The sequence below is a fragment of the Dioszegia hungarica genome (genome assembly GCF_025882075.1).
Source record: "Dioszegia hungarica strain PDD-24b-2 chromosome Unknown MKK02contig_8, whole genome shotgun sequence".
Lineage (NCBI taxonomy): Eukaryota > Fungi > Basidiomycota > Tremellomycetes > Tremellales > Bulleribasidiaceae > Dioszegia > Dioszegia hungarica.
Window position 1 is genome coordinate 956531 of NW_026515770.1, and position 27750 is coordinate 984280.

The window sequence follows — 27750 nt, forward strand, 5'->3', positions numbered from 1 at the left end:
CGCCGTCCAGGAAGACATGTCAGTGGATGAGTATCAGTACAAAAAGCGCAATGATTGCAGCGGGCATGTGAGTCTCCCCATGTATCGTAGGGCGAACGGCTTGAATAGATGTTGTTGTTATGTTCCTCGTGCCTCACATGACCTGGAACGACATATGGGAAGGGGCTCTTCGTAAACCGATCTCCAGGCGCGCCTGGTTGTTACTCATTAGCTGCTGTGAGACTCATGCCACTTGATGTGGGATCATGCCGCCCAGTTGCATTTGCGTACACGACCAGGCCGCTCAGAGCCATCATCAGTGTCGGCGCTAGGGGGCTTTTCAGCGAGTCACAGAGTAGATATCGGAACAGAACTCAGTCGTGGCACACTCAGCCTGCCGAGCCCTGAGAACGCCGTCGGCCTGCCTGCAATACGCTCATCGGTAGGAGATTCCCGTGAGTATGACTGAGATTGCGGAACGAGGCAGTATCGACTGAAGCCGCGAATGAGCGTTAGCGCCCTCTTCGCAGCTGCGAGGTTCGGGACAGAGTTCCATCCGGCAAGTCTCGTAATCATCCGCGAGTCCCGGCAAGCCCTTGTGAGCGATGTGAGCAGCGGCTGTCGATGAGCACTCACAGGGAGGGCTTGATGAATCCAGCTGGAGATAGCGTCTGCAGTGATCTGATGGATGAATCAGCTCCATGGCGGTCAAGACTACGCTCCCGGGCAGGTTGATGGTCACTTAACTCCCGCCGCCTATCGGCGTGGCTCACGAAAGTCCAGCTTCTAAGATCTATTGCGTTCGCGGCAGCTCACCTGCTAGTGAGATCGCACCAGGCGCTGTATATGCATCGCGAAGACAAGGCAAGGTCTATGCTGCGATGACCAGGTCACAAAGATTTGATCACGTGCCGGCGGATTCCTTGCGAATTCTGCGCTGCTGATCCATCCTCCGATCTTCCACAACCTCTTTGCCTTTCTACGTTCTTCTGACTGAGCCAGAGACATCAAGATGGCAGCCGTAGCAGTCCAGTCTGCAAGCTCCTCCCGGACCCATCCGCCAATCACCATTCTCAAGCGGACGCGGGAGGATTTACCGCTTTCGCAGACCAAATTCCTCAAGAAGACCGCTAGGGGCAAGGTACTCACGTGTACGTTGATCAGTCTGGCGGAAGTGAGCGCGGGTTGTAGGATCTTGGCTGATGTGATAGTCCTTCGAGAGCGATATGTCAGAGACGACATCCCATGCGGATTCGAGTCATGTCGCCACTGCGATGCCTTCCCCGGTCATCGGCCTGTATTGCCTGATGTAGGGTACAGGGCGCACATGAAATACACTGGCAAGGAGGGTCACTACTTGGTGATCGATACCAACATCGTGCTCCATCAAGCGAGTTTGCTGTTCTGGAGATGCCTTGACTGAAGCTGACAAAGAAGATGGATCTGCTGGCTGCTTTGCCAAAGACCTTGCCTTTGATCGTACCTTCGACGACCATCCGGGAGACGAGACATCGGTCCCTGCCGCTTTACAACAGACTGCAGGAGCTGGTCAAGGATGAAGATCGGATAGTCTGGGTATGGTGGAATGAGGAACGGAGGGAGACGGCTACGGTCGAGGAACAGGGGGAGAGCATCAACGATAGAAATGATCGAGGTCAGTCAGAGTCCCCTGTTCGGGTGGTTGCAGCTGACGATATAGCCATCCGAAACACCCTCATCTTTTACGCCGCCCACCTCACGATCTCAGCCAGCAAGCCGCCCCAGCTGATCATGCTTTCGGACGACAAGGGAAACAGGGCGCTGGCGGAGGCGGAAGGCTTGTTGGCGGTGTCAGCTAGGGAATATGTGGATGGTCTGGTCCCGACCGAGAGGGAGAAGCTCGTGGACCTGGTCGTCGGTGGTGTGGATGCACTTGGGGACGGAGAGCGAAGGGGCCGGAGAATCTACGACGAGGTGAGCTAGTTGACCCGCTGTATTGCTTGACGCTTTTGGCTGACCGGCAGTATCTCTCACAGGATGACCTGAACGCCGGTGTCAAATCTGGCCGTCTCCACCAAGGCCACTTCAACGCCTCCCAGTACAACTACCTCGAGGTGAGTCTCGGCCGTACGCAAGTCGAAGCCAACTGACTCGGCAGGGTACCGTGCGTGTCATGTCACTGGACAAGCCCGTCCTCCTCGTTGGCCGAGAAGCCATGAACCGATCTGTCGACGGAGACGTCGTGGTGGTGGAGATCTTCCCCAAGTCGGAATGGAAAGCCCCAGGCTCGGAAGTTCTTGATCAAGACCGTATGTCCAGAACTTGTTCAAATCTGGGATACCGCTAACTATGCAGTCGCGCTCAAGGACGACGATGCAGATGACGACGAAGATGCAGGGGTCACGGAAGAGGAGAAGCGGGCAGCAGCTAGAGAGAAGGTGGAAGCGGAGGAGGCGGCGAAGCGGAAGCCTCGGGATGTTTTGCCGACTGGGAAGGTCGTCGGCGTTATCAAGCGAAACTGGCGCGCGTGCGTTGCTCTCCTCCCGAGCGACGAAGCATAGCTGACCCCTCAGATATGTCTGCCACGTCGACCGGTCTTCCCTCTCCGCTGCGGCCCTCACCTCCCTTTCCCAGCAAACCATCTTCGCCACTCCCCTCTCTCGCTCGCTCCCCCGTATCCGGCTTCGTACTCGTCAAGCCCCATCACTCATCGACCAAAAGATCCTCGTTACTATCGACCAGTGGCTCCCGTCATCTCGATACCCCGACGGACACTTTGTCCGCGCGCTTGGCAAGGTAGAGAGCAAAGAGGCGGAACAGGAGAGTCTGTTGTTGGAGTACGAGGTGCCATATAGGCCGTTTGGGAAGGCTATTCTGGACTGTCTGCCGAAGGAGGGAGACAGCTGGGTCGTGCCGCCCAAGAAGGAGGGTGATGTGGTATGGAGAGATCGGGAGGATCTGAGGGATCTGGTGATTTGCAGTATTGATCCGCCAGGTGAGTTTGCCCGGATACTGTTTGGGGAACGCGACTGACTGGGCAGGGTGTCAAGATATCGATGATGCGCTGCACGCTCGACCGCTGCCCAACGGCAATATCGAAGCGGGTGTCCGTGAGTGTTCCGCTTCCTGGCTTCCAGAGCTCGCACTGATATGTAGACATCGCCGATGTCTCCCACTTTGTCCACTCTGCGAACCCGATGGACTCGGAAGCTGCATCTCGAGGTACCACTGTGTACCTCGTGGATAAGCGTATCGATATGTTGCCCGCTCTGCTGGGCACCAACCTCTGCAGTCTTCGACCCTTTGTTGAGCGGCTAGCATTCTCCGTCATTTGGGTGAGCTTAGGCGTGCCGTGACCTTCTCGCCCCACCAAGCTGACCTTCAGGAATTGACGCCTACCGGGGAGATTGTCAATGAGCGATTCGTTAAGTCTGTCATCGCTTCAAAGGAGGCCTTCACGTACGAGGCTGCCCAGGTCCGCAAAGATGACAAGTGAGCTACTTTGCTACCTAGAGAAGACCGAGCTGACTTGGCAGATCCCTCAACGATCCCCTGACAATGGGTATCCGTCTCCTTAACACACTTGCTATCGCGCTCAAGAAGAACCGGATCAAGGCTGGAGCCCTCTCGCTCTCGTCGCCTGAGTTAAAGATCCACCTCGACAGCTCGGAATCCGCCGAGCCAATCGACGTCGAGCAGAAACAGCCGCGCGAGACCAACAGTCTAGTTGAGGAGTTCATGCTGCTTGCGAACATTAGTGTGGCCCGGAAGATCCAGGACAGCTTCCCTGGTACTGCTGTACTCAGGTCAGCTCGCTAATTCCGTGACTTGATGAGCAAAAGCTGACTGTGTAGACGCCACGCTCCACCGCCCAAGACCAATTTTGACGGCTTGAACGACCTGCTCCTGAAGCGCAAGGGCGTGCAGCTGGACGTCTCGTCCAATGGCGCTCTGGCCAAGTCGCTGGATGAATGCGTCGACCCCGCGAACCCCGACTTCAACACTTTGGTCAGGATCATGGCGACTCGGTGCATGCTTTCAGCCGAGTACTTCTGCTCTGGAAGTGTCAGCAAAGATGGTTATGGGCACTATGGTCTGGCTAGTCCAATCTATACCCATTTTACAGTGAGTTCAGCTTGATCAGCTCTGGAGGGTGTTTCATGGGGTACTGGGCTGACCTTTCAGTCGCCAATCAGACGGTACGCCGACGTTCTCGCTCACCGGCAACTCTCCGCGGCGATCGGCTACTCTCCTCTTCATCCCACCCTCCAGTCCAAGCAGCACGTCGACAAGACTCTGAGCGTGGTCAATAAGCGGCACAGGCTTGCCCAGATGGCCGGACGCGCCAGTGTCGAGTTTTATGTCGGTCTTGCGCTCAAGGCGCGAGGCGCAAAGGTCGTGGCGAGCGGCAAGAAACGTGGGATCATGGAGGAGGCATTTGTCATCAGGGTGTTCAAGAACGGTATGGCGGTCTTCATATCCAAGTACGTCATGCTTCAGCGGAATTAGTGTTTGGCTTGGGCTGACGCAATAGGCTTGGTCTTGAAGGTCTGATTACCTTTACCAAATCGACGCATACGTTCGACGAGGAGAACTACTCGCTTTCGCTCCCGAAACCTGAGGGCGGAAACGTGGACGTGTCGGTGTTCGACAAGGTGATGGTTGGGGTGACGATTGAGAAGGACAAGAACACGCAACGGGGGAAGGTGGTCATGCGTCTTGTGGGACCTGTAGATTCGGACGATCTGTAGCGAAATGGACAACAATTGGAAGCTGTACCTGTGATGTCTCACATGAAGGCCATCTGATCATATGTCGTACCAGAGCGATTCATGCTATATTGGAGCGGAGAACGCTATAGCAGCTTCGCAAGCCTGTCTCCCCCTTACGCAAACGAATGGCGGTCCTTCGCCCTCATCCCTCGCCCTATCGTCGGGCAGCACGCATTTGATATCTTCCCTGATAATGTCAGCATGGATCCCGAAGCTCAAGAGCAAGTATCTGTAAGCACTGACGGGTATGGGCAAGGGCAATCAGCCGGGGTAGGCACGCAGGTCATCGAGCCGGGGCAAACGTATCCTGCTCGACAGTGGACTGACCATCAGCTGAGGCTCGGCATAGACTTCCAGAGCCGGCTCACCACTCTCCATCTCGCTCCATCCCTTGTGCTCTCGTCTGGGTCTCTGCTGTTGCGGCTGCTGCTCCCCTCCGCCTCCACCTCCGAAAGGAAATCCGCCCTGGAAGAAGTTGCCGAATTGCGCCAAGGTGAAGGGCAGTAGGCACATCAGGACGAGTAGCGTCGCCAGTCTTGTGGAAGGTGCGGTAGCCGGCATTTGTAGATGACAAGGGATGAAGCATGAATGCATGGATACACGACCGCTTAGCTTGCTCTTAGCTGCTCTCGCGGCGCGCGCGCGCGCCTTCGTTCGAATTCGCAAACGTCATACTCGTTACGTAAAGAGAGGTCCACCTCCGAAAAGTTCAAAGCAGAAGAGCTCGCATGGCTATGACTTGTTGACATCTATTACTTCGTATATTATCTAGACTATTGACACTCAATCTGCCTGCCCATAGCCAGCTACTGCCGTCCCAAGTGATGGAGGGCTCATCTGGGAACGCTTCGGCGTCCAGCATCTTCCCCTTGATCACCTCACTCCCGCTCACCTCCCCCTCGCTTCTCGCCCTTCTCTCCCGGCACCGGCCCTTCTCTCGGCCCTCACTGTTGCCCTCGTCAGCTACCAGATTCCTCGCTCGGATCACCTCATCCATCCTGGCGAGAGATACGCTAGCGGAAGAGAAGCACGCGGCGCTGCATATCGCCAAGGAGCTCGTGCTCCAGGACACGGAAGGTTGGGTGCTGGCAGGCTGGGGCAAGGAATGGGTCGGGAGCACGCTCGGGGCGTTGAGCGTACGTCAGACTGAATCCATAAGAATATACGCAGATAGCTGATCATGCCAGTCAGCATCAATGACTCTCAGTTCTGTCTCAGCGTACTTGAGCCTGCTCCAAACGCTCGTCTTGGCTTCACCACAATCCCCGTCATTCGAACGGGAGTCCATTCACCCTATCATGGGCAAGCTATCGACTACTCTGCTCAAGCTGCTCGACAGGGCAGCAAGTCAGGCGGAAGGCAACCAGGATGTTCTCGTGAGTGTAGCCCTCAACTGGGGTGACCAAGAGCTGAAGGGGCAGCATGATCTGCTTCAGACCACCCGGCTGATCCTGGTGCACGCACCAGCCGCTTTCCGACCCGCCGTCAACACCCTTCGCGCCCTCCTCCTTCCTCTTATCGTCTATCAATCGTCGTCGGTCCACAGCGACATCAGAGACAGCGCCATCAGCCTCTTGACGATCCTATACCATACCCAGGGGAAAGCCCAGGTTGCGCAGGGCTGGCGAGCTGAGATGGGCGATGGGCTGCTGGGAGTCGGAGCGTGTCTGGACGCCATTGTAGCGGATGGCTGGCAGGGTGGTGAGTCTCCATAAGGACAACGCTTGTACAGAGCTCATCGATAGATGCTCGAGCTGCGCAGACCGCTTTACCCCCTGGTCTTGCTCCATTCCCGGCGGATACCCCTTCTCGGTTGCCTGTCGCCCTGTACGCTCTGGAAGGGTATACAGAGATAATATTGACGCTACTTGGGTATGTCCTCATCCCTCCAAGCTGCGAAGACACCGTACAGTATTAAACCTCCTAGTCAAACTACATCGCGACCAGTCCCGGTGCCTATTGCTCACATCGTTCGCCTAGCGATCAGATGTCTCGACTTGACGTTGGACACTCCCGTAAGTCTGCCCATGAACACCATCAGGATCTACGGCTGACACGTACAGACGGTCCCGTACATCTCACCCCAGCATCACGCCAACCTCGTTGCTTGTCTGCCCAGGATCTGGACGAGTGGAATGATGCTCCTGGGGAATGTGGCCACAGCGTGAGTGGTAGCTGGCTTGCCCATTTGAGCGGGACATAGCTGACTCTACAGCTGCGGTGATCATCTCCTGCCCCACCTTACCGACATCCTCGACACCACTCTGCATCTCGCTGAAATCACCCCCGACACATCTACTCAAAGCCACACCCAGCTTCTTCGCCTGCATAACATCTTCCTGGACATCTTCCCCTCGGCGACTTGGTATCCCGAGCATCCGGCTCGGCTACTGAAGCTATGTATCTCCAAGCTATCGCCTCTTCTTGATTCGACTGCTCCTGTCAACACCTCGCTGGCTACGGCTAATGGTGCGGGTGGAAAGAAGGGAAAGAAGCGAGCAAGGGGAGAGGAGGACGGGCTACTAGCTTCACTGGAAGGACGTGAGGGACGGCGGATAGGTGTGGAGGGAGCGGTCGCTTTGGAGGCGTTGCAGCGTGAGAGCGTCTACTTGCCCTTTGTGTGCAGTAGCTGACGAGACAGTGATCTCCAAAGTACACCCAACACCGCTGTTGCCACCATCACTGCTCATGTTGTCGATCCGCCTTCATCTTGCACTTTACCTGTCCCTCCCGACTTTCGGCGCTCGACGATTTGCAGACCCTGCAATCCAGGTCCGATTGATCAGATCGGTCCGGATGGTCCTGCAGGAGGCGTGTCTTATGGTGGAGGAAAGCGGGCACAGTCAAGGATGGAAGAGTGTAGTGCTGAGCGTCTTGGTGAGCTGCCGCGTCTGCCACGTCTGAACAAGGACAGGGAAGCTGATCTGGCAGGAACCAAATCAGGGCCGGCTAGCTCCCCTCCTTCACCCCCAACTTCCCGCCATCTCCCGCCCCGCGCCTCCTCTCAGCTCTCTCCACTTTTTCACCGTCGAGTCGGAAGAAGAAGCCATCATCCGGGAAGAGCTCGGTCTGGGTACCGCAGCTTCTATTTGTGAAGCTGCAGACGAGGATGAAGGGATGGAGGCGGAAGGCGCGGTGGATACCGTCGTTGTGCCTGTTGCGCCAAACGATGTCCGGGCGGGCAAGAAGGACGTGGCGGACGTCAACCTCCCATCGCTCAATCCTGGACATACGGTCCTTCAGACACCATCAGCGCCTCAGCCAGGTCACTACCCTCCGGCCCCGGCGCCCGCCCCCACATCCGCGCCCGCACCGGTCTTGACTCCACAGGCTGTGCCAGCTGCTCAGGTTCAGGAAGCGATCCCTGCGAAGGTCGAGGAGACAGGAATGGGGAGTGAGGAATTCATCTCGTTTGATACCATCCCCGTCGAGGCGGGGCCCAGTCGGGTCATCAAAATCGACAACAAGATGGACGTCGATGATGATGGGAGCGATCATGAGATCCCAGATCTGGATAGCGAGCTGAGTGGATTTGAGGATGACGACGATGATGACGAGGAGGAGGAGTAAATACCTTGATGTTACACCTTGCTGTCGACCTTCCTGGTGCTAGGACCTACATCATCTTAACATCTATACTGAGTGTCTGAAACCCTTTGCTACTCTGCCTCACGCTCTCGCCTTTACATCCAGCTTCTCAAGTCGTCCCTTCCACACCTCGACGCCCTCCCACTCTGCTCTACCCCATCCCCACCCAGCCTTCTCCACCCCTTTCTGCACCCTAGTATCCGGCACGCGCTTCAATATCCAACCCATGGCTCTCCCCACATCCAGCGCCTGAGCAATCATGCCCGGATCCCTGTTCTCCAGCGCGAGAAGCAGTTCTGGGGCCTTGCCCTTAGGATGGCGGGAGCGGGATAGGTTGGAGAAGTGGGTGAGGGTCGACCAGAGGGGTTGGGTGAGGGAGGGGGCGTAAAGGGTATCGGTGGTGATGATGAGGTCGAGATAGTCTCCGCGCAGGGGGTCCGGGAGGTCTGAAGGTGGAGTCGTGTCTGCCGCGACGTAGTTGATCCAGTCGAGCTCGAGCGGTGTGATAGTTCCGACGCTTGCGAGGACGCCTCGACGTGCCATCTCCCGCCTGATAACATCGAGCCCTTCTGCCGCGTTGGGCGTAAGCACGGTGGATACCACTGGCTCAATATCGGTCGCTATCACGTCCCATCCCCACGCGGCGAGACAGAGCGGGAGGTATCCCACCCCTGAACCTAGGTCTAGGCATCTCCGCTTGCGCTCGACCGAGGAAGAAGGAGGGAGCGTGTCCGAGAGATAGGTAGCGAGGATTTGGGCGCCTAGCCAGAGTGTCGTCCCTGTAGTCCCGGTCTGAAAGCGTCAGCTCCCGCCCGAGCGAAATGACGGACGGGCGAGATGCCTCACGCTAGAACCTCCCTCTGACGAGACCTGACGCAGTGGCAGCACTATACTTTCATCTCGAGGCAGAGGATGATGGAGGAGTGGGAGGTGCTTTGTCGAGTTGGCGGGGAGCGGTAGAGGGACTACCATCACACCACCTAGAGATGCAAAACGAGGAATGAGGAGCTAAAATATTTCGGCCTACCGACTTCTGTCGTTCACATCATGTCTGCCCAAAACGATAACGCCGAAGCGGGACCTTCTTCCCCTCACAGACCTCTCAAGCTGGAGGAGTATGAGCGATATGGCCGCCAGATGATCCTACCCGGATGGGGTCTTCCAGGTCCGTTCCCCTCTCGCATTTGCGGGCCGGTCACTGATTCCCAGGTCAACTCAAGCTGAAAGCTGCGAGAATCGCCGTGGTCGGCGCGGGGGGACTAGGGTGCCCTGTGCTACAGTATCTTGCAGGGGCGGGTGTCGGTAATCCTGCAGATTTTTCAAAAGGGAGAATCACACTGACTGGCCTAGGGACTATCGATATCTTCGATCATGATACCGTCTCGGCCTCAAACCTGCATCGGCAGGTACTGCATACTACCGAGAGAGTCGGGATGAACAAGGCAGAATCAGCAGCGGCTGCTATGACTGCGTCGGTCTCCCGTGATCGGTATCAAATCCGGCTCAAGCTGACAAGACAGGCTGAACCCCTTTATCACCCCTCATCCCCATTCTGAGCCAATCACACCGAACAATGCTCTCGCTCTTCTCCGGGCTGCCGAGATTATCGTCGACTGCACCGATCGGCCTCTTACCCGATACCTGCTCTCAGACGCTTCTGTACGCTTAGGCGTTCCGCTAGTCTCCGGTGCGGCGATCTCCAGCGCCGGACAATGGGCAGTCTACGGTGGCGCCGGGGTTCCAAGCTCGTCTGAGCGCACAATTACGGAAGATGCCTCACCTCCGACAGACGATAAGGGCAAACGGAGGGCATGCTACAGGTGTATCTGGCCGCAGATCATACCGGGATCGAGTGGGCGATGCGAGGACGTGGGGGTTTGGGGAGTAGTAACTGGGATGGCCGGAACGGGGATGGCCGGGGAGGTCATCAAGCTCATACTGGGGAACGAAGGTGTGTCTCCACCCACATAGCGAAAGCACTAGCTGACAGTACAGACCAACAGCCACTCCTGCATCTTCTGCACCTGGGTCAGAACCCCCTGATACGGACGATCCGGCTCAAACCGCCTAGTCCGAAGTGCATCGCCTGCGGACCGAACGCAACGATCACGGACGACCTCGATGCTGTTGGTTATGAGGCGTTCTGTGGCGGTGTAGAGGTGGATGAGGAGACAGGGATGGAGGTAGGAGATGGCGAGGGCAGGATCAGTGTGCAGGTGAGCTGTCATGCCTGATCTTGTGCATCCTGGCCGAGCTGACTCCTGCAGGAGTTACGGGACCTGATGAGGTCTGACCAAGGAGTCTTGGTAGTGGACACCCGGCCAGAGATCGAGTATGAAATCTGCTCCATCCCTTCGACTCAAAGTGAGTGTCAAGGAGTGGGCGCTGCTCGAAGCACGATTGAGCTGATATTCAGATATCCCTCTCGCGCACCTCCTCGCTAGACCTCTCGAGCACCTCTCAGCAAGCAGTTCCTCTCGGATTGTCTTTATTTGCAAGCAAGGCAATGACTCACGAGTGGCGGCTGCGGCTTTACGGAAAGCGTTACAAGGGGAGGGCGTGCACGAGATGGGGACAGGGCATACACAGGCACACCAGGATTTGACGAGCGTCCGAGATGTCCGAGGGGGACTGAGAGCCTGGAGCAAGCATATCGACCCGACATTCCCTCTGTACTGATAGAGCCGATGTATCAGTAGCCATGACGTGACGGGTCGGATGGTATACATCGCCATGTCCCGGTGTCGCTGCCCAGCAGTACTTCTGCAGATAGTACCGGAGCTACTACCGGTCGCTGTACGCAGAGCCCAAAGATGCATGCCGTAATGGTCCGGCTATGCGGTCATTCTTGCCGAGCAACTCCTTCTGACTTTACTCTTTGTCCTGGACACTTGCATCCCACAATGGCACCTGAGATCATCTTCCACCACTTAAACCTCTCGCGCTCGACGCGGATATGTAAGCTCTCAATTCGGATGACTTCGGCGAAGCTCATCCGGTAGTCTGGGTCTTGGAGGAACTCGGCCTCGATTACACGGTCAAGGTCCACTACCGGACCGCTGCTGGTCGCGCTCCAGATGCTCTAAAGAAGATCATCTCGCTGGGCAGCGTATGCCCTATCCATAAAGCTCGCGGATCTGGGCTGATGTCACAGGCTCCAGTGGTCGAGCTGGACGGAGAAGTACTGCACGAGTCCGCCTACATTATCAGCCGGCTCCTTGAGCTCCAGAGCTCCTCAGAGGTTGAGACCAAGCCGAGCAATGACTCGCGATACTGGGCCGAGTTCGCCGAGGGCACGTTGATGGTGTGGATGCAGGCTGGGACGATCATTCGGGGGTCTACGAGGGGCTTCTCGGGCGCCGCGTTGGCGGGAGAGGAAGATGCGAAGAGTCGGGAAGCGCTGGCGACGTACGCTGGATGGGTGCAGGTGAGTCCACATTATTTGAGGAGACTGCATCATGCTGACAGGATCAGAGCGCCATGATCAGCCCCGCATCTCAAACACACCTGGACTACGTGAGTGTCCTCCGCTCGACGACCTTGGTCTCTATCGCTGATGAGGCAGATGGACGGGTACCTCGCGAAACACAGCTACTTCTCCGGCACCGACCAGCCAGGTCTCGGTGACTTCATGTTCCTCTTCCCGCTCTTCACCATCATTCCTCAAGCTATCGAGCAGGGCGATGCGGTGACCGAGACAGCGAGGGGCAAGCTGAGGATCGGTGATAACCTGCGGAACTGGTGGAAGCGTGTTGAGGCTAGGTACGTCGTCTCTGTCCTAATGTCCAACTGGAGGGAACGTAACATCGGGCTGACTGTCCAGGCCGGCGCTGCAGAAAGCTTTGAAACGACAACAGGACGAGGAGGAGTCGGGCAAATCTAGGCTGTAGATCAGCTCTAGGTGTGAAGTGTTATTCGACATCGGGATATACGCGAGCTGCCACCCCTTATCGGAGCTCATGAGTGGCGTGCGGCACCGTCATACCAGACCATCCCTTCTATATGCGTGTTTCAAGCGTTTCAGCGGGCTCGATGATTAGATCAGTGACCACGTGGCTCCTTTGATTGGTGGAAATCGGCGACCTCTCGGGTCCTCTCTTTTTCGAGAGATTGCGAGGTCACCGCAGTGGTCCTTCTCCACAACAGTGCGTGTCCATCGACCATACATCTATTCTGAGAACACTTCAACTATCTACACCTCTTCATCACCTCTCAACTATTTATCGCACCTGCTGCTAGTACCGCCCAGGTCCACCTCACGCAACACCCATAAAGAAGAGAAATTCTCCTCGACTCCCCCACCTTTGCTCACTCTTGCTCGAACATTTCAGCCAACATGTCTGCGCAACTCTTACACCTCGTGCACATGATTGCCCGACAGGATGCTGGCGGCGCTGGGGATCCAGGAGAGGTCGCTGGTGGGGCGGACGCAGCAGGCGCAGAAGCGGCTGCTGAGGACGTCTGCGCGGCCAGCAACTTTTCAGACAAGTGGGGACTCAGGATCGGGGCTATCTTTGTGATCCTGGTGAGTTGATGTGCCAGACAGAGAAGCGGCGCTGATGATTAGGTGACTTCGCTGATCGGAACTCTTACACCTATCGTGTTGCGCTCAGTCAAGGTCATTCCACGAGGCGTCTGGGAGTGAGTATCTCGATTGTTGATACTGTTGCATGGCTGACGGTCAGATTCACAAAATTCTTCGGATCAGGCGTCATCATCGCGACCGCCTTCATCCACCTCCTCGCTCCCGCCTGGGACTCGCTCACCTCAGCCTGCCTCGTGCAGACCTACCCCACATTCGGCGAGTACCCATGGGCGGCTGCTATTGCCCTCATGGCAGTGTACTTTATCTTCTTTGCCGAGACTGCCGCGTATCGCGCAGGCACGGCTCGTCTGGCCAAGCTGGGTATCAGTACCGGTCAGTTCCGCCCCCACAAGAAGCTTGACCGCAGAGCTGATAAGACAGCTCACCACGGCGACAACAACGACCACCCTACTCACACCCACACCCACGCGGACGCAGAAGCAGCAGTCGAGCATCACCACGACCATGACCACGCACACAGCCCCAACTCGGCTTCCGGCTCGGGTAGCTTTGGCGATGAGAAGGCACTGCAGCTGGACGACAAGTCGGCTACGGATGTTCACGTAGTCAGCGAGTCGGACGTCGCCAAGCAGATTGTCGGTGTTGCCGTGCTCGAGTTTGGTGTGATCCTCCACTCGTAAGTCGCTTGTACTGAGTCGCAGGACGAGCTAATACCACAGCGTAATCATCGGTCTCACCCTTGCCGTTGACGAGAACTTTGTCATTCTATTCATCGTCATCATCTTCCACCGTAAGTTCGCACCTACCATCGATAGGCACACGCTGACTCTCAGAAATGTTTGAAGGTCTCGGTCTCGGATCGCGTCTCGCCATCATGCGCTTGCCCAAGGGGTACGCATGGGTCCGCTACGCCGCCGCTATCGCCTACTGCATCTGCACGCCCATCGGTATGGCCGCCGGTCTCGGCGCGATCACCACCTTTAACGGGAACGCCGCCCGGAGCAACCTCACCACCGGTGTCCTCGATGCCTTCTCGGCCGGTATATTGCTCTACACTGGTGAGTCTCTTGGATACAAGAAGTGTGGTCAGTGCTGACGCCACAGGTCTGGTCGAGCTCATCGCACATGAGATCCTCTTCAACCCACGTCTGATGAATGCTGGCGTGGGCAAGTTGGCGTACATCTTCATCTGTATGATGCTTGGGTCGGGGTTGATGGCGCTTCTGGGCAAGTGGGCATAGGAGGACGTACATAGATCAGATAGATTCTCATAGGCGATACATGGGTACATGGCATTGCGTTGGTTTCCGCAAGCTTAAGCTGTATTGAGGTTGTGCAAGCTAGGCACGGTGAGGTCGTTTCGTCCTGGTTCCTCCCCACCAAAGGGGGTGGCCGCCTCGATCCAGTGGGAGCTTACAGTCGAAGTCGCTCGCAGGGCGGAGCTGTATCGGGCTGATAGCTAGAGGGCCAACCAGGAATCGATGGCAGTTTTCGAAGGTTGATCAGCTTCCTCACGGACAGATGACGCAACTTGACTTGCCACTCGCTCGCTCGGCCAGACTCAATGACACCGATTTGAGGAGCGTCAAGACTCGATGCGCATCGGCAGGTCCATGGAGCGGTGGCTCGAGCAGCTGGAGCAGCCTGCAACTAGAGTAGCCCGCAGCCAACAGCGTAGGAATGAGTCTTGGGGCCCCATATGCTCGGGAGAGGGGTCGGCCGAGCCTCGGCGGTACCTCGGCCATTTGTTCGAAACCTTCTTCCCATGTCCGAGGCGGACCAGCCGCGGGGGACATCACAGCCGAGGTGCAGCCCTGTTTATTTTGGGCGTCATCTATCTGCCGGGCCAGCTATGGCTTGGTAAGCTCTACCTTTGTCCAACCTGGACAGCTCTGCCGCACGCTGACACAGCGTGGACTTTCGACTCAATCAAAGCAAGCCGAAGGACCTCGGCGACGCGCCCGAGCCTCGGCTTGAACGCCAGCAAGATATAAAGATCAACAACCAGAACTCGACCCCTGTCCCCACCATCTTTGACCCGCGAGGCCACTTCGCCTAGCTGATCGATACTCATCACACATCGCCCATGTCCGCAATGACATCCACTACCACCCTGCCCGTCTCTGACGGCGCCCAAGCCGCCCCCTACTCCGCCAAGGGCACACCACCGTCCGAACACTCCTCTGCGGCCTCCTCAATCCATTCGGGCAAGGCTGGCAAGGCCGTCAAGCCCGTCAAGTCATTCGCTCCCCCAGCGGGAGTATCGCAGCAGGCGCCCATTGAGCTGGGCAAGGGCAGGTTCTGGGCCATCATGGCCGCTTTGATGGTCTCGGTGTTCTTGTTCGCTCTCGGTACGTGACTTCGCCTCTCGGACCCGACGAAAGCTGATGTCTGTAGATCAGCTGATCGTGGCGACCGCTATACCCAAGATCACTGTCGAGTTCAACTCCCTGACTGAACTCCCATGGCTTGCCAATGGCTTCTTCGTATGTCGACCGACTGAGCTGTCTTATTATACATGGCAACGCTGACTCCTAGCTCACCCTCTTCGGCTTCAACCTCCTCTACTCGCAGTGGAGTCAGCTCTTCCCCTCCAAGCACGTCATCATCTTTGCCATCTTCGTCTTTGAGCTCGGATCCCTCATCTGCGGTATCGCTCCATCTATGGTGGTCCTCATTCTCGGTCGAGCTATCGCCGGTGTAGGAGCAGCGGGCATCTTTACGGCGGCCATGATCATTATTGCTGAGATCACTGCACTGCACAACAGGGCGCAGTACTTTGCTCTCTTTGGCGTCTGGTAAGTCTCGCTTTGCCTAGCGCCCTTGAGCTCTACTGACTTCCAGCTTCGCCCTCGCCTCGGTGCTCGGTCCCCTCGTCGGCGGTGCTTTCGCCGACCACATCACCTGGCGATGGTGCTTCTACATCAACCTCCCATTCGGCGGGGTCGCACTCGCCATGATCATCTTCTTCCAGCCCACTCGGCCCCCTCTCGGCCGCGCCGCAACCTACAAGGGGTACTCGAAGGACATGTTCTGGTCCGTCCTCAAGTGCGACTGGATGGCGGCTGCGCTCGCCATGGCTTGGGGTTGCGTCGTCAGCCTGGCACTCCAGTGGGGAGGTATCACTCGACCATGGAACGATGGCGGCGTGGTGACTTGCCTGGTTCTTATCGGGGTGCTCCCACCAGTGTTCATCGCCTGGGAGTACTGGATGGGCGAGAAGGCCATGTTCCGCCTGGCCATCTTTGCGCGTCGTACCATTGCGTGAGTACTGAAGCATGGCTGGAGCTGATGGCAGTGGCGCGTCAGTTGTCCTCTTCACCCTCTTTGCCGCCTTCATGCTTGAAGTCTACTACCTCTCCCTCGCGTACCAAGCGGTCTACAACAGCTCCGCCACCATCGCCGGCGTCAAGCTCCTCCCCTTCATTCTCGTCCAGATCGTCGTCCTCATCGGCTCCTCCCGCGTCATTGCCAAGATCGGCCGCTTCAAGTGGATCATCGTCGCGGGTCCGGTCTTTATCATCTGCGGTGCTGGCGCCCTCTACTCGGTCAAGTACGGTACGCCCGAGAACCACCTGTACGGCTTCCAGGCACTGCTCGGTGTGGGTATCGGATTAGCCCTGCAGAACACCATGCTGGCGGTGCAGTTTGAGCTCAAGGCGGAGCCGTGGTTGATCCCTGCCGGTACCGGTGCTGCCATCTTCAGTAAGTCTACCGAGCTATTGGTGAGATCATTGCTAATGTGTCAGTGGGCTTTGCTGGTCGTATCGTCGGTATCTCCATGGCCGGCTCGGTATTCGGCAACACCATTCAATCCAACATTGTCAAGTACGCGCCCGACCTCCCCGCTGTTTTCGCCAACGCGCTCATCAATGACGCCTCGGCCGTCTACACCCTCATCCCCGAGCAATACCGCGAACAATCCCTCATCGCCTATACCGAAGCGCTTCGCAATGTCTATATCATCGGTGTCCCACTCGCTGCGATCGGACTCATGGGTGGGCTGTTCATCAAGAACACGCGGATGCAGACCAAGGCGCAAGAAGAGGAGGCGAACAGGCTCGCGAGGGAGAAGGAGGCGGGAGTGTTGGGGGTAATTGCGGATGCGGAGAAGGCGGTCGGGCAGGAGGGAAGGGCGGAGAGGGAGGAGGATATCGCGATGGCGACGGCGGCTGTAAATGCGGAGCCGGCGGCGGTGGTGGAGCAGCGGGAGGGGATCACAGGTCAAGATGAGAAGCGGGCTGCGGTATGATCTTAGTTATTAATTGTTTTGCGCTTATAGATGCTGCGTCTCACCACTTCATTTCCTGCTCGCGCGTCTCGATGATCCACCCTGTATGATATGTTAGATACTGACCTGTCGTGGCTCGTCGCCTTGGTTGGCAACTTTCGGACAAGGAATGGTGCCGTAAACACCTCCGATATCCGGCTGGAGAAAAGGAGATAACCCGGACGCGAAGTGACGCGCCGTGGGTTTCGACCTCGAATGGTCGACTTCCAAGTTGACCTGAAGTTGATCTGAGACAGGACAAGAGCTGATCCTTCCTACCGGACATCATGTGAGTCAGAACACTCGGCAAAGGTGGACGCAGCTGATATGTAGTGGATAGAGGCCATTGTACTCCCCGCGCCTCCGTCAATTTACTCCCATCAAGCCCTTCACTTTCCCCTCACTCCCATCTCCCAGCCCCCCCTGCACCATGTCGACATCGGCCTCTCCTCTCCCGCCCTCCTGCACCGCCTGCGGCAAAACTCAGGCGGACGTGCCCGAGCAGCTCAAATGATGCTCCGTGTGCAAGACGAGCCTGTACTGCTCACGGAAATGCCAGATCTCCGCTTGGCCGGGGCACAAGGCGGCTTGCAAGAGGATCAGCGAGGCTCCTGGCGGCAAGTCTGCTGGGATTAGCGGATCGACCAGCACCGGCCCCACAGGCAAGGGCAAGGGCAAAGCTCAGGCCAAACCCGCCCCCGCACCATCCTCATTCTCGTCCTCTTCCTCTCCTCCCTTCGACACCTCCGGCATGCCCAGCGGCTTCGCTCAACAGCTCCAAGACGTCATGTCCATGTTCGGCAACCAAGAGATGGGCGCCGCCGCGGCTCTCGCCAACCTGCCCCAGCCGGAAGCTATGCGCCGCCTCATTGACGCCTTCCGGTGGAGATGCGAGGAAGACCACCTCTATACCGGGGTCAAGTACGGGCCATACAACCCCGACGGCCCCGTAGACGACTTCAAGAACTACCTCGATCGCGCAGAGCAGCGGAAGATTGTGCCGGGATGGTGGAATGCGGAGAAGCGACAAGAGGTGGAGAGGATGGCGATGGACAAGAAGGGTCGGACGAGCATACATCAAACGCTGGAGAAGGACGTTATCATGGAGGAGTACGACAATGACGTGATGCCGATGACGTTGACGATGTTGTCTGATCAGATATTTGAGTGGGGGGTGAAAAGGATGCCGTGGATGCAGCAAGGGCGGAAGGGGTAAGGGCGGAGGGGCAATGGGCAGAAGGGGTGGAGGTGGGGGTGGAGGAGTGGGAGACGGAAGAACGGGAGGATGGTATTATGTCTCTCAAGTCCTTGTGAGTCGTCCGATGCTCGTTCCGTGTGGACAGAAGTCGTGATGAGAGACCTGCGTTTGCCAGAGGACCGAAAGGCTGATGTTGCAGAGAGTGAGGCTAGCGGGTACTCCCACGCTCAGGACCTTCCACAGCATCGGGTGAGCTCTTACCTCCTCGATGCCTTCCTGCGCTCATGCGGCTGCTGATGCCTTAGGCCGGGTCGTATGGTTAATTCGATATGATGTATCGTAGCGCGAAATTCTATCCTGCCTTCCACAGCATAAGTGTAAGTCTCCTTAGTCCCATCTGTTCCGATCACCACTGGCCTCTTGATACGGGCGTCAGGCTCATCATCAGTCTGCAAGGATGGTGTCTCGGTCACCGACGACAAACGTCTGTAACTCATTCGGTTTAGCAGGGGGTCATACGGTCTCGGGATCTTGGGGGAAGCGCTCTTGTGGAACTGTCATCATCTCGTCGAGTCATGTATGGCTTCAAACATAGCGTCACTGACGGATATGGCTTTGGATTGGCTCTCCGCTCCGGTTGTTTTGGATGCTGGTATCTGGTGGACAGCTGTGGTGGAGGCAGCAGAGCTTGAGAGTGGCGAAGCATGTGGTTCGCGGCTGCGGCGATATAAGATTTCCTCAAACGGCTAATCCCGCTGCGAGTCGTTACCCTGAATGGTCATATTACCCAAAGCGGTAAATAACTTGAACGTTTCACCTTTTCACCCCTTGACCCTCCCTCTCTCACTCTCTTCCACTTTCCCCCCATCTCATCTCATTCCACCTTGTCTAGCTGCCCGCATCAATCTTGTCGTTACCCGCTACTCCCCCTTGCTGCTCACATCAGCCAATAGTCGCCGCTCGGACGACTATCTACCGCACCTCTTCACTCCCGCCGAAGCAGCCTGTTTAAACAAAACCAAAACACGGGATCAGCGGGAAGCATTCCCCAGATTCCTATTCTGCCGGCTCGCAACCCGTCCATCAATCAGCTTTTACGCTTTCGGGCAGGTGCTCCCTCGCAAAAGCAGGATACCTCGACCTCGTCGCTGTCGCACTCCCGCGTCATCAGGGTGAAACGCTGGAATCACTGGAGAATCGCTAGAACAGGCTCGGAGAAGTAGCGTCTACTCGCCGAAAGTCACTGGCACGATCAATCCAGCTCGCAGACCCAACCCTCGGCGCTCCCGCTGCCGCGCCGTCGCAGCAAGTCTACCTCAAGTAGACCCTCACTTCACCGTACGTTCCTCTTCCCGCAATTCAAACCCCTCCTCTCCTCCTATCCCCAACCCAGCCTGGCGATGCCTATTGGGTCTTTTAGCCTCAACATTCCTTCCACCGCGCCCCTGCCCCTCATAGTGAGAATCTCCGGCGAATCTAGCAGCTGACCGTGTCTTTTTCCTCCACACCTCCACCTCATACGCCTTCCCGCTTACGACTTGTTTGCCTGACTGGAATCTGCGATATCTCCTGCGCCATCCCAACGTGCCTGTCACGCCTCTCTGCGCCTCTCGATCATCATCCCATCATACTCCATCTCCCTGTCTCGCTTGGACTTGCTCGGTGCTTTTCGCATCCGCCTCTCGCTCCTGCTCAACTTGTCATCATTCTCGCTCGCCTGATACACTGTCAACATGGCCACGATCCTGCAATACTCTCCTCGCCATACCATGGAGCGCGCTCTTTACCCCTCGCCCAACCCCGCCCTCTATCCCCATGCTGGATATGCGGAGTCATCGACCTTGCCGCCAATCCAATACCACCCCCACCCACATCGGCATTCGATGCACTGGCCCGTACCACCTCACGCGCCCATCTCTCCGCCCTTGTCCACCTTTGGTCCGCCACCCGCCTCTCGCCTTCGACACTCCTACCCACCCATGTCGCCCATGCCATCCGTATTCGCTGCGCCTACGCCTGCGCCACTCGGCCCGCCTCCACTGGCTAAACTCCCCTCGACCTCGACCTCCCCACTGTTCGGCCATCCCCCATCCCCTCACCAACCCACCTACCACCCCTCGCGATCGCCTCTCCCATACCCATCTCACAACCACAGACCAAGCGTCTCGTACCCCCCAGAATCCCGAGCAGACCACTACCCTTACACGCAACCCCACCCGACATCTCACTACCCCTACTACCACCCTCACTCGCAACTCGCCACCGGATCACGAAGCAGCATGTCTGAAGTCGAAGGCGAAGATGAGTTCATGGTGCACCAGACCAAGGGGTCTGGAGGAGCCAGCGGAGGAGGCGCATCAGGCAAGAAGAAGAAGGGAAAGTCTGTAAGAGAGGACCGGTGAGTTATCGTGTTCAGTCCGGCGGCTATTTGATTCGGATTTCGGGCGTATATTTTCATTTCAGGGGGTCCTTTGGGCGGGCGGTCGAGTGTGTGGATGTGTGTGTGTTTGAGGGTCGTCTGGAATAAAATAAGCGCAGAGGCGTTAGCGCGGTGGACTTTATTACAATCACTCCACCTCCCCCGCTCGGACATTTACATCTTTCACTCCCCCTTCACCTTCATCCTCCAAACACTTTACTGCCTCCAGCATCGATCATACCACTTCACCCGTTCATATATAACGTCGCAACTCCTCTTTCACTCATTTACATTCCTTTTATCTGCCACCCTTTCGCTCGGCTACTCCATGTCGCAGCCCACGCCTTCCACCATTTTCTCTTACGCGCGTCAGCTTTGCAGTCCGGACCGATCATCCGTTCTCACTGCTTGCCTTTGACCATGATCGTCCCTTGCTTTACTCTCCCTTATAACTAGCTTCTCATCTTCCCCACTTTTGACTTTCCCACCTATCTTGATCGGGACCTAGCCTTCTGCGCCAACGCCAAAGAAACATTCGCTGATCATGTCTCCTTCTCCCTACCTGACTCCTCCGCCTACTGTACCCGTCACTCGACATCACTCCGTCGCTCGTCCCCTCCCACCCACAATCACCACATCCATCATGGCCGCATCACCCGCCTTACCCAATCGCCTCGCGCCTTATCCCGGCTCAACTACTCTGGCACCGCTCATGCCACCTCATCGACCGCCTGTCCCCTATCACTACCTTCCGGCGACTCCCTATTATCCTCACCCCACTTGGTATTCCGCCGGACCCGGTCACCATATTCCCTCGTACCCCGCTCCGCCTACTCCACACAATTATGCCTTCCCGTATCCCATGTCACGACCCATCTCTCGACCACCGCCTGTTCCGACCCTCACACATCCACTCCCGCCTCGGCCATCGCTCAAAACCAACAGAGACGAAGTGGACGAATCTCCGGTACCGGCCTCGCCCAACCCGCGAGCGGACAAGCGTCGCAAGACGCGCAAGAACGCGTCTGTCGGCAACCCAGACAGGGCTGACTCCCCCTCGACAGGCAGTGCAGCCGGCGGCGCGGCCGAGGAAGGCGAGGGTGAGCCACAGCAGCGCAGGGCGAGCGGATTGGCCCCTATCAAGCCGATTGGTTTCGCCGCTGCGCGAGAGAACAGGAGGGAGAGCGGCGGGATTGCAGGCGAAGCGGCCCTTCCCAGCCCGGTCGTCATGGGCTTTGACTTTCAAAAGGTGGACGAAGATCAACTCAAGACTGTGAATACATTCCGCAAGATATTCCCCAACGCAGCTGATAGTCAGGTCCGAGACACCATCAGCATCAAGGCGCAGCAGGAAGCTTTGATCGCCCAGCGTCGCCGAGACGTCGTGGCGAGCCACCCCAGTACGCCCAAAGAGTTGACATTCAAGGGCTGGCAGCCGAAAGACCCGAATGTTCTTCCTGGATCCGGCGTGCCGGCGTCTGCGTCTGGCTCGGGAAGCGGCGGAGTCGGCAGGCGGAGGGACAAGACGAGGGACAAAGTCGAAAGGATGAGCATCAACACTGCAGGTGGTGATAAGGATATGAACGGTTCCAAGGCGAGTCTTGAATGCCGTTATACTCGCATGAGCTGACGATATAGTCCGCCCCCCTCAACCAGAACCTGTCTGCTCAGCAGTCTGAGCGCGGCGAACCGCCATCCGGGTCCCAAACTAGCGTCCCATCCGGCCACCACCCCAACGGTCTGGTCGACCCGCGCAACGCGCCCGTCAGCAACGTCCGCGGCAGCCGAGGCGACGAAGGCGACTTTTCCCGCCAGCAAGCCCCTGTCTCGAGCCAGTACTACCGTCGGTACGAGCCCGGACACTCGCACAATCGCTCCGTCACCGATGGCGGTCCCCGCAGCTCCGCGCGCATAGTCACCTCCTCGTCCAGGGGCGGGTACGACGACCGGATGCCTCCCCCTACTGCCGGCGGGCGTAACGGATACAGCGGTTCCGGCCAACACCACAGCGGTAGCGGACACGGCCACCCTGGTCCCAGCGCGACCTACACCAACCAAGACCACGGCGGTGGTGGTGGCGGCGGCGGCTCGTCCCCCTCCCCTTCGCCTCCTCCCCAGCAACGACCCGCTCCTACTGCCGCGCCGCAAATGTCGGCGCGGCGGGAAGCCTTTCTGGCGCCCTACAACCAACTTTACGACCTCCTCCACCAGGCCGACGGGCTGAGGTACAACCTCCAAGAACTCATGCACCGGTATGAAGGACTCTACGCCAACCAGGTATCGGCGATGCAGGAGTTCAAGGGCACCGCTGCGAGCAGCAACACCCTCTTGGGTAACTTGCAGCAAAGCGCAGAGAGCCTCAAGGAGATGGTGAGATACGAGGTTGGGCGGAGTATTGCGGCGGGCGGAACTGCGGGCGCGGCGGGTGCGGGTGGAAGCGGTGAAGCAAACAAGAAGGAGGTGGATGAGCTCAAGGAGCGGATCAAGAAGCTTGAGGAGAAGCTCGGGGGGACCGAGGTGGAGAAGACGGCCTAGGCTGGGAGGGAGGGTTTGGGGATGGGGGATAAGATGGGAGAGATTGCTTGAGTGTACGTTACGCCGAAAGTAGAATGAAGCGGGGTCTGTTCTTGGGTGATAATTGACTGATGGCGGTAGAGGGGGCAGAGAAGAGGAAAGGCGGGCAAAGAGATTCGAAAAGAGGAGGTTGATCTGCTGTACATAGTAAGACGAAAGAGTTGGAATTCAAACAAAGTAGACTCGTACTTTGATATTGAACCATGCTTGCATTGCTTGTGACTGTCAGCAGCCTGCTGCCATAGCAGGACAGTGCAAGTAAGATCGACGAGCTAGGGTAGCGGTGGAATGAGGAGCTGTTGGGCGGTAATGACCGGTTTCAGGCACGGGCAAAGCAAAGCACCTTCACCTAAATGCGAAGCTCACCCAAGCGTTGCACTGTACTTCGTCTCAAGCTTCTACCTCTTCACTTCCCCTCTTCGCGCACTTCTCTTTCGTCACTTCTCAGCTCAAGATGGGTCAAGCAGAATCAACAGTCTTCAACTCGCTCGAGAAGAGCTCGAACTGTATGTCCCATTCACTGGCGCCCCTGTCGCACCTCTCCTCGGCTACTTGGGCCTATCTCGTCCTTTGGCACTAGCCTCAACGCCTCGTTACGCCATGGACAAGATGGTACGGAAGAGAGGTCGTCGTCTGATATAACAGTCTCGGCGCCCGAACTTCTGCGGCTCAAGAAGCGATTTATGAAGCTCGATAAGGACGGGTCGGGGACGATAGACAGGGACGAGTTTTTACAGATCCCGCAGATCGCCAATAATCCTTTGGCACATCGTATGATTGCGATCTTTGATGAAGAGTGAGTCTGGACGACGGGCGTGTGGTGTGAATGGTGTTGGTGACGGACGCGGAGACGGTGGAGAAGGTTGACTTGGGTGTCTGGCGGGAAGCACGAATGGGATTTGGAAGGATGCTCGACTGGAGAGTCAAGGAGACGTAGAGGCGAATATACTTGTTCATGTGGTACAGTGGCTGATGATGTGCAGTGGGAGCGGAACGGTCGACTTTCAAGAGTTCGTCGGTGGTCTTAGCGCTTTCAGCAGTAAAGGCGGGCGGGAAGAGAAGCTGCGGTGTGAGTCGTGCTCTTCTGCTCAAGCCCAGGGGGAACTCCGCTGATCTAGGTTTCCCCTCCATATCTACTCGTACCTCCTTCATACACCGCCGTTGCTGTTTCTACGCTTGGCCAAGCAGTCGCGTTCAAAGTATACGATATGGACCGGGATGGGTTCATCTCGAACGGAGAGCTGTATCTGGTACTGAAGCAGATGGTGGGGAACAATCTGAAAGTGAGCTGTTTGGCACCCGCCTATCTTCGTGGCCACAGCTGACATCGGCAGGACCAACAATTACAGCAGATTGTCGATAAGACTATTATGGAGGCGGACAAGGACGGGTGAATCTCTCAGCTGACTGGTACATTGGCCTCGGGGTAAGAGCTGATCTTTCAGGGATGGCAAGCTCAGCTTTGATGAATTCTCAGCGATGGTCGCCAGTACAGATATCGTCAAGTAAGTCTGAAATCTATCTCCTCGTTCCCTATGGCCATATGGTTTGACCTAAGACGCCCGGGGTGTGCCGCATGATCCGTACGTCCTGGACAAAGCTGACTTCCCCAGGCAAATGACCCTTGAAGATCTCTTCTAAATATCCTCTACCCCCACCTCGCTCTCACGTCCCTTACGATCAATCACCAGATACCCCTTCGATCCGGAGTCTCCCCTTCTCTCAACTTCCGATCGCGGACACTAGGATACTGTACCACCTTCTATACCCTCAGCCGGGTTACGCCGTCAGCGTGTACATGTGTATATCAGTATGAACCTATCCTTTGGCCCTGCTCAGAGCTCTCTAATCTCACGATTGCCCTACATATGAAGTGCGACATGATAATGTCTACCCTGACGCTCTACTTGACCAGCAAGATAGACAGGTATCTTAGATTGTAATGTCCTAGAAAATGTCAATCGCAAACCCCCGACAAAAGGCGCCCCGCCCTTGTTCCCCTGCACATCCGCATCCGACCCAGATTAGACCTTGGTGACTGGCGTAGCGATGAGCTGGTCCGGTTTCTTCTGAGTGAGAAGGATACCGGCGGTGACGCCTCCGCCGATGGCGAGGATCAACTGAGAGATCAGCTTGGATCTGCGCGGGGTAGAGGGTCAGACGTACGAGGATGAGACCGATGATGATCCATTTCTTGATTGATCGCCAGCCATTATTGTGCGAGGACAGCCATTCACTAAGCGTCAGCTGGTGCTCATCAGCCGCAGCCGGCATGTATCTCACCTCTCCTTGCCCGCCTTGAGCCCCTCCGCGCCCATGACGCTAAACCGCTTCCAAAAGTCCCCGCCTGCGCCGCCAACGATCGTCCGTCTCCTCCCCATCCATGTCCCCCGATTCGCCGCACCCGGACCCTGACCCATCTTCTTTATCCTCGGGCTGAACGCGAGGAGCTCTTCTTCCCCTCCGCGGAACAGCGCATTCTTCTCCTTCATACTGTCATACCCCGCGATGGACTCGTTAGTCGATACGCCCGAGGCGGTAGAGTCGCGGTTGCCCGCTGCGGGGCCGAGGAAGCGAGGGAGGGGAGACGCATGGGATGGAGGAGGCTGGGCGAGGATGGGAATGATGGGCGATGCGGGCGGCGGGAGGTCAGGGATCTGGCGGGGAGGGAGGAGACCATGCGTCGCGGCTGTCTGAGTGAGGAGGTGGAGCTGTGGCCGAGCTTGAGGCTGAGGGTAGCCGCGAGCTGGGGAGGCGGATGCGGTGCGCGGGGAAGGGGAAGCCATGGGGCCTGATCGGGCGGGGGAGGGGTACGCTAGTCCGCCTGGGGACGGTTTACGGATGGGCGAGGAGGTAGGGTTGTAGATTCGAGGAGGTGTGGTCGGCTGCTGCTGTTGAGGAAAGTATGACTTCTTCTCGGAGCTGGGGGAGATGGAAGGTGAGGGAAAGTCGACGATGGTGACGCGCTTGTTACCTTGCGCGTCGACGCGACCCGCGGGTCGGGCGGTCGGCGAAGGGGATGACCGGTTCTGGTCAAACGCTATGACCTCCACCTCCCCCGCGACGCTCCGCATATAATTTACAGGTACCTGCCGCGTCTGCGTGAGGCGCCGGTCCCCTCGACCAGTATTGTTGCCGATAGGAGATGCGCCGTGCGGGGCGCGGTCCGAGGGCGTGCGGATGACATCCTCCGTGTCCGAGTCGTCGGTGTCGTACGGCGAGGAAAGGATATTGCCGATGGAGGAGATGGCATTTGAAGCGCTGGAGAAGCGATCTTCGTTGGCTGGGAAGGAAGGCGCGTGTGGGTGGTAGGGACGAGGGTGGTAGGTGTAGTTGTTGGGCTGGGCGGACATGGCGAAAGGGGGAGCGATAACGAGGATGTGGAGCTGGAGACCGTGCCGATGGCGAAGAGCGTGTAAAGAGTGACGATAGTTAGTGGGGCAGCAACAGGTGGGGACAAGGACAGGAACGGCAAACAGAAGGACAAGTCAGATATACAAACAATCGACGGAGATGCAGAGATAGTCAAAGGTTAGTTGTCATCAAGTAGTTGTCCAGGAAGGAGTAGCATGACGCCACTGTATCATCTTGAACACTCTACTCACCCTTAGACCTTGTTCTTGTTGACTTGACAAGAGTTGAAACGGACCAAGCGCTGGGACAACGCTAAAACGTCCAAGCTCAACCCCCCTTGAACAGCCTCCGAAAGGGTTCCCATTGCCCATCTCCGCTCCTTAACCAGCGGCAGCACCCTTTGTCGGAGGTATGGCAGCCCGCCCCGCCAAGGAGCATCCGTACGAGAGATCGGAAGCGGCCTCTCATACCCCTTTGTCAGATCGCGGGATGATGATAGAGACTGGGTAAGAGAAGAGGTGAGAACAAGGATGAGAAGCGCGGGACGCGGAGAAGATGTTTCAGGGTGGCCGCGTCATGACGGCAGTGGCGGAAAGATGAAACCGAAGCGAGCACGTTTCGTTTCATCTCAAGGCTGACGCCGCAGAGCGGCTCTGGCTTGGTATGTATGCAGCAGATCGCTCGATTGCGACTCTCAGATCGCCCATGGAGATCGGCGGGATCTGTTGCAGTGAGCTGCTTTGCCTGCCCCATATGATGGCAGCTAAATCTGCATTGCAGCGCCGGAATGAGGTGCTCCCTCGCCATCGCGACGCGTCGTTCAGCTTTCAATCTCCGAAATCTGCTATTCCGCGCCCGTACTCGTCAGACTGCACACATGTATGGTAGCAGACCAGACCTGCAGTACTGGACGCGCAGACATCCTTGCATGCATGCTGTGTCATGCTTTCACGGATTGCGGGCCCGCTGCGGGTTCAGGGAAAAGCCTCCGAGCGCGTCTGGACTCAGGGGGACCATGCCGTCATCTTTTCCGTGCAGTCGAAATCCCTCTCATGCCTTTGAGATGCGGTC

The 27750-nt window shown here is 57.3% G+C and overlaps 12 protein-coding genes across 12 annotated transcripts; 9 read left to right on the forward strand and 3 right to left on the reverse strand.

The window, feature by feature from the left end:
- Positions 1–991: 991 nt before the first annotated feature.
- MKK02DRAFT_36673 (uncharacterized protein) lies at positions 992–4709 on the forward strand (the record flags this gene model as incomplete). The annotated part of the gene is made up of 15 exons (XM_053089472.1): positions 992–1130; positions 1191–1369; positions 1417–1633; positions 1679–1932; positions 1983–2072; positions 2117–2267; positions 2314–2485; positions 2532–2953; positions 3000–3068; positions 3115–3293; positions 3344–3450; positions 3495–3764; positions 3813–4083; positions 4144–4442; positions 4493–4709. 15 exons carry the CDS (start codon positions 992–994, stop codon positions 4707–4709), a joined length of 3036 nt encoding a protein of 1011 aa, XP_052945137.1.
- An 84-nt stretch (positions 4710–4793) lies between these two features.
- Positions 4794–5291, reverse strand: MKK02DRAFT_44048 (uncharacterized protein; the record flags this gene model as incomplete). Its single annotated transcript, XM_053092742.1, has 3 exons — positions 4794–4917; positions 4974–5052; positions 5099–5291. The coding sequence occupies 3 exons, from the start codon at positions 5289–5291 to the stop codon at positions 4794–4796; spliced, it is 396 nt and encodes a 131-aa protein (XP_052945138.1).
- Positions 5292–5554: 263 nt separating this feature from the next.
- On the forward strand, positions 5555–8300 carry MKK02DRAFT_44049 (uncharacterized protein; the record flags this gene model as incomplete). The annotated part of the gene is made up of 9 exons (XM_053092743.1): positions 5555–5866; positions 5918–6106; positions 6152–6431; positions 6476–6557; positions 6643–6745; positions 6794–6894; positions 6946–7325; positions 7372–7607; positions 7662–8300. The coding sequence occupies 9 exons, from the start codon at positions 5555–5557 to the stop codon at positions 8298–8300; spliced, it is 2322 nt and encodes a 773-aa protein (XP_052945139.1).
- Positions 8301–8399: 99 nt separating this feature from the next.
- Positions 8400–9217, reverse strand: MKK02DRAFT_44050 (uncharacterized protein; the record flags this gene model as incomplete). Its single annotated transcript, XM_053092744.1, has 2 exons — positions 8400–9110; positions 9212–9217. 2 exons carry the CDS (start codon positions 9215–9217, stop codon positions 8400–8402), a joined length of 717 nt encoding a protein of 238 aa, XP_052945140.1.
- Positions 9218–9365: 148 nt separating this feature from the next.
- MKK02DRAFT_26190 (putative activating enzyme URM1) lies at positions 9366–10997 on the forward strand (the record flags this gene model as incomplete). Its single annotated transcript, XM_053087154.1, has 8 exons — positions 9366–9483; positions 9528–9620; positions 9669–9789; positions 9839–10044; positions 10108–10269; positions 10314–10534; positions 10586–10682; positions 10735–10997. 8 exons carry the CDS (start codon positions 9366–9368, stop codon positions 10995–10997), a joined length of 1281 nt encoding a protein of 426 aa, XP_052945141.1.
- A 224-nt stretch (positions 10998–11221) lies between these two features.
- On the forward strand, positions 11222–12208 carry MKK02DRAFT_44052 (uncharacterized protein; the record flags this gene model as incomplete). The annotated part of the gene is made up of 6 exons (XM_053092745.1): positions 11222–11276; positions 11321–11427; positions 11473–11745; positions 11793–11834; positions 11884–12080; positions 12142–12208. The coding sequence occupies 6 exons, from the start codon at positions 11222–11224 to the stop codon at positions 12206–12208; spliced, it is 741 nt and encodes a 246-aa protein (XP_052945142.1).
- A 476-nt stretch (positions 12209–12684) lies between these two features.
- MKK02DRAFT_27521 (putative low-affinity zinc ion transporter) lies at positions 12685–14105 on the forward strand (the record flags this gene model as incomplete). Its single annotated transcript, XM_053087362.1, has 6 exons — positions 12685–12843; positions 12886–12959; positions 13004–13540; positions 13584–13654; positions 13698–13922; positions 13969–14105. 6 exons carry the CDS (start codon positions 12685–12687, stop codon positions 14103–14105), a joined length of 1203 nt encoding a protein of 400 aa, XP_052945143.1.
- An 845-nt stretch (positions 14106–14950) lies between these two features.
- On the forward strand, positions 14951–17116 carry MKK02DRAFT_26403 (putative aflatoxin efflux pump; the record flags this gene model as incomplete). The annotated part of the gene is made up of 6 exons (XM_053087186.1): positions 14951–15215; positions 15262–15350; positions 15403–15662; positions 15709–16128; positions 16163–16569; positions 16614–17116. 6 exons carry the CDS (start codon positions 14951–14953, stop codon positions 17114–17116), a joined length of 1944 nt encoding a protein of 647 aa, XP_052945144.1.
- A 2949-nt stretch (positions 17117–20065) lies between these two features.
- MKK02DRAFT_32811 (uncharacterized protein) lies at positions 20066–20734 on the forward strand (the record flags this gene model as incomplete). Its single annotated transcript, XM_053088581.1, has 1 exon — positions 20066–20734. The coding sequence occupies one exon, from the start codon at positions 20066–20068 to the stop codon at positions 20732–20734; it is 669 nt and encodes a 222-aa protein (XP_052945145.1).
- A 561-nt stretch (positions 20735–21295) lies between these two features.
- On the forward strand, positions 21296–23286 carry MKK02DRAFT_44056 (uncharacterized protein; the record flags this gene model as incomplete). The annotated part of the gene is made up of 3 exons (XM_053092746.1): positions 21296–22024; positions 22070–22255; positions 22390–23286. The coding sequence occupies 3 exons, from the start codon at positions 21296–21298 to the stop codon at positions 23284–23286; spliced, it is 1812 nt and encodes a 603-aa protein (XP_052945146.1).
- A 493-nt stretch (positions 23287–23779) lies between these two features.
- Positions 23780–24966, forward strand: MKK02DRAFT_36676 (uncharacterized protein; the record flags this gene model as incomplete). Its single annotated transcript, XM_053089473.1, has 7 exons — positions 23780–23831; positions 23971–24121; positions 24309–24394; positions 24514–24608; positions 24660–24715; positions 24771–24830; positions 24939–24966. 7 exons carry the CDS (start codon positions 23780–23782, stop codon positions 24964–24966), a joined length of 528 nt encoding a protein of 175 aa, XP_052945147.1.
- Positions 24967–25349: 383 nt separating this feature from the next.
- On the reverse strand, positions 25350–26678 carry MKK02DRAFT_32814 (uncharacterized protein; the record flags this gene model as incomplete). The annotated part of the gene is made up of 3 exons (XM_053088582.1): positions 25350–25445; positions 25492–25561; positions 25609–26678. The coding sequence occupies 3 exons, from the start codon at positions 26676–26678 to the stop codon at positions 25350–25352; spliced, it is 1236 nt and encodes a 411-aa protein (XP_052945148.1).
- Between the last annotated feature and the right edge of the window lie 1072 nt (positions 26679–27750).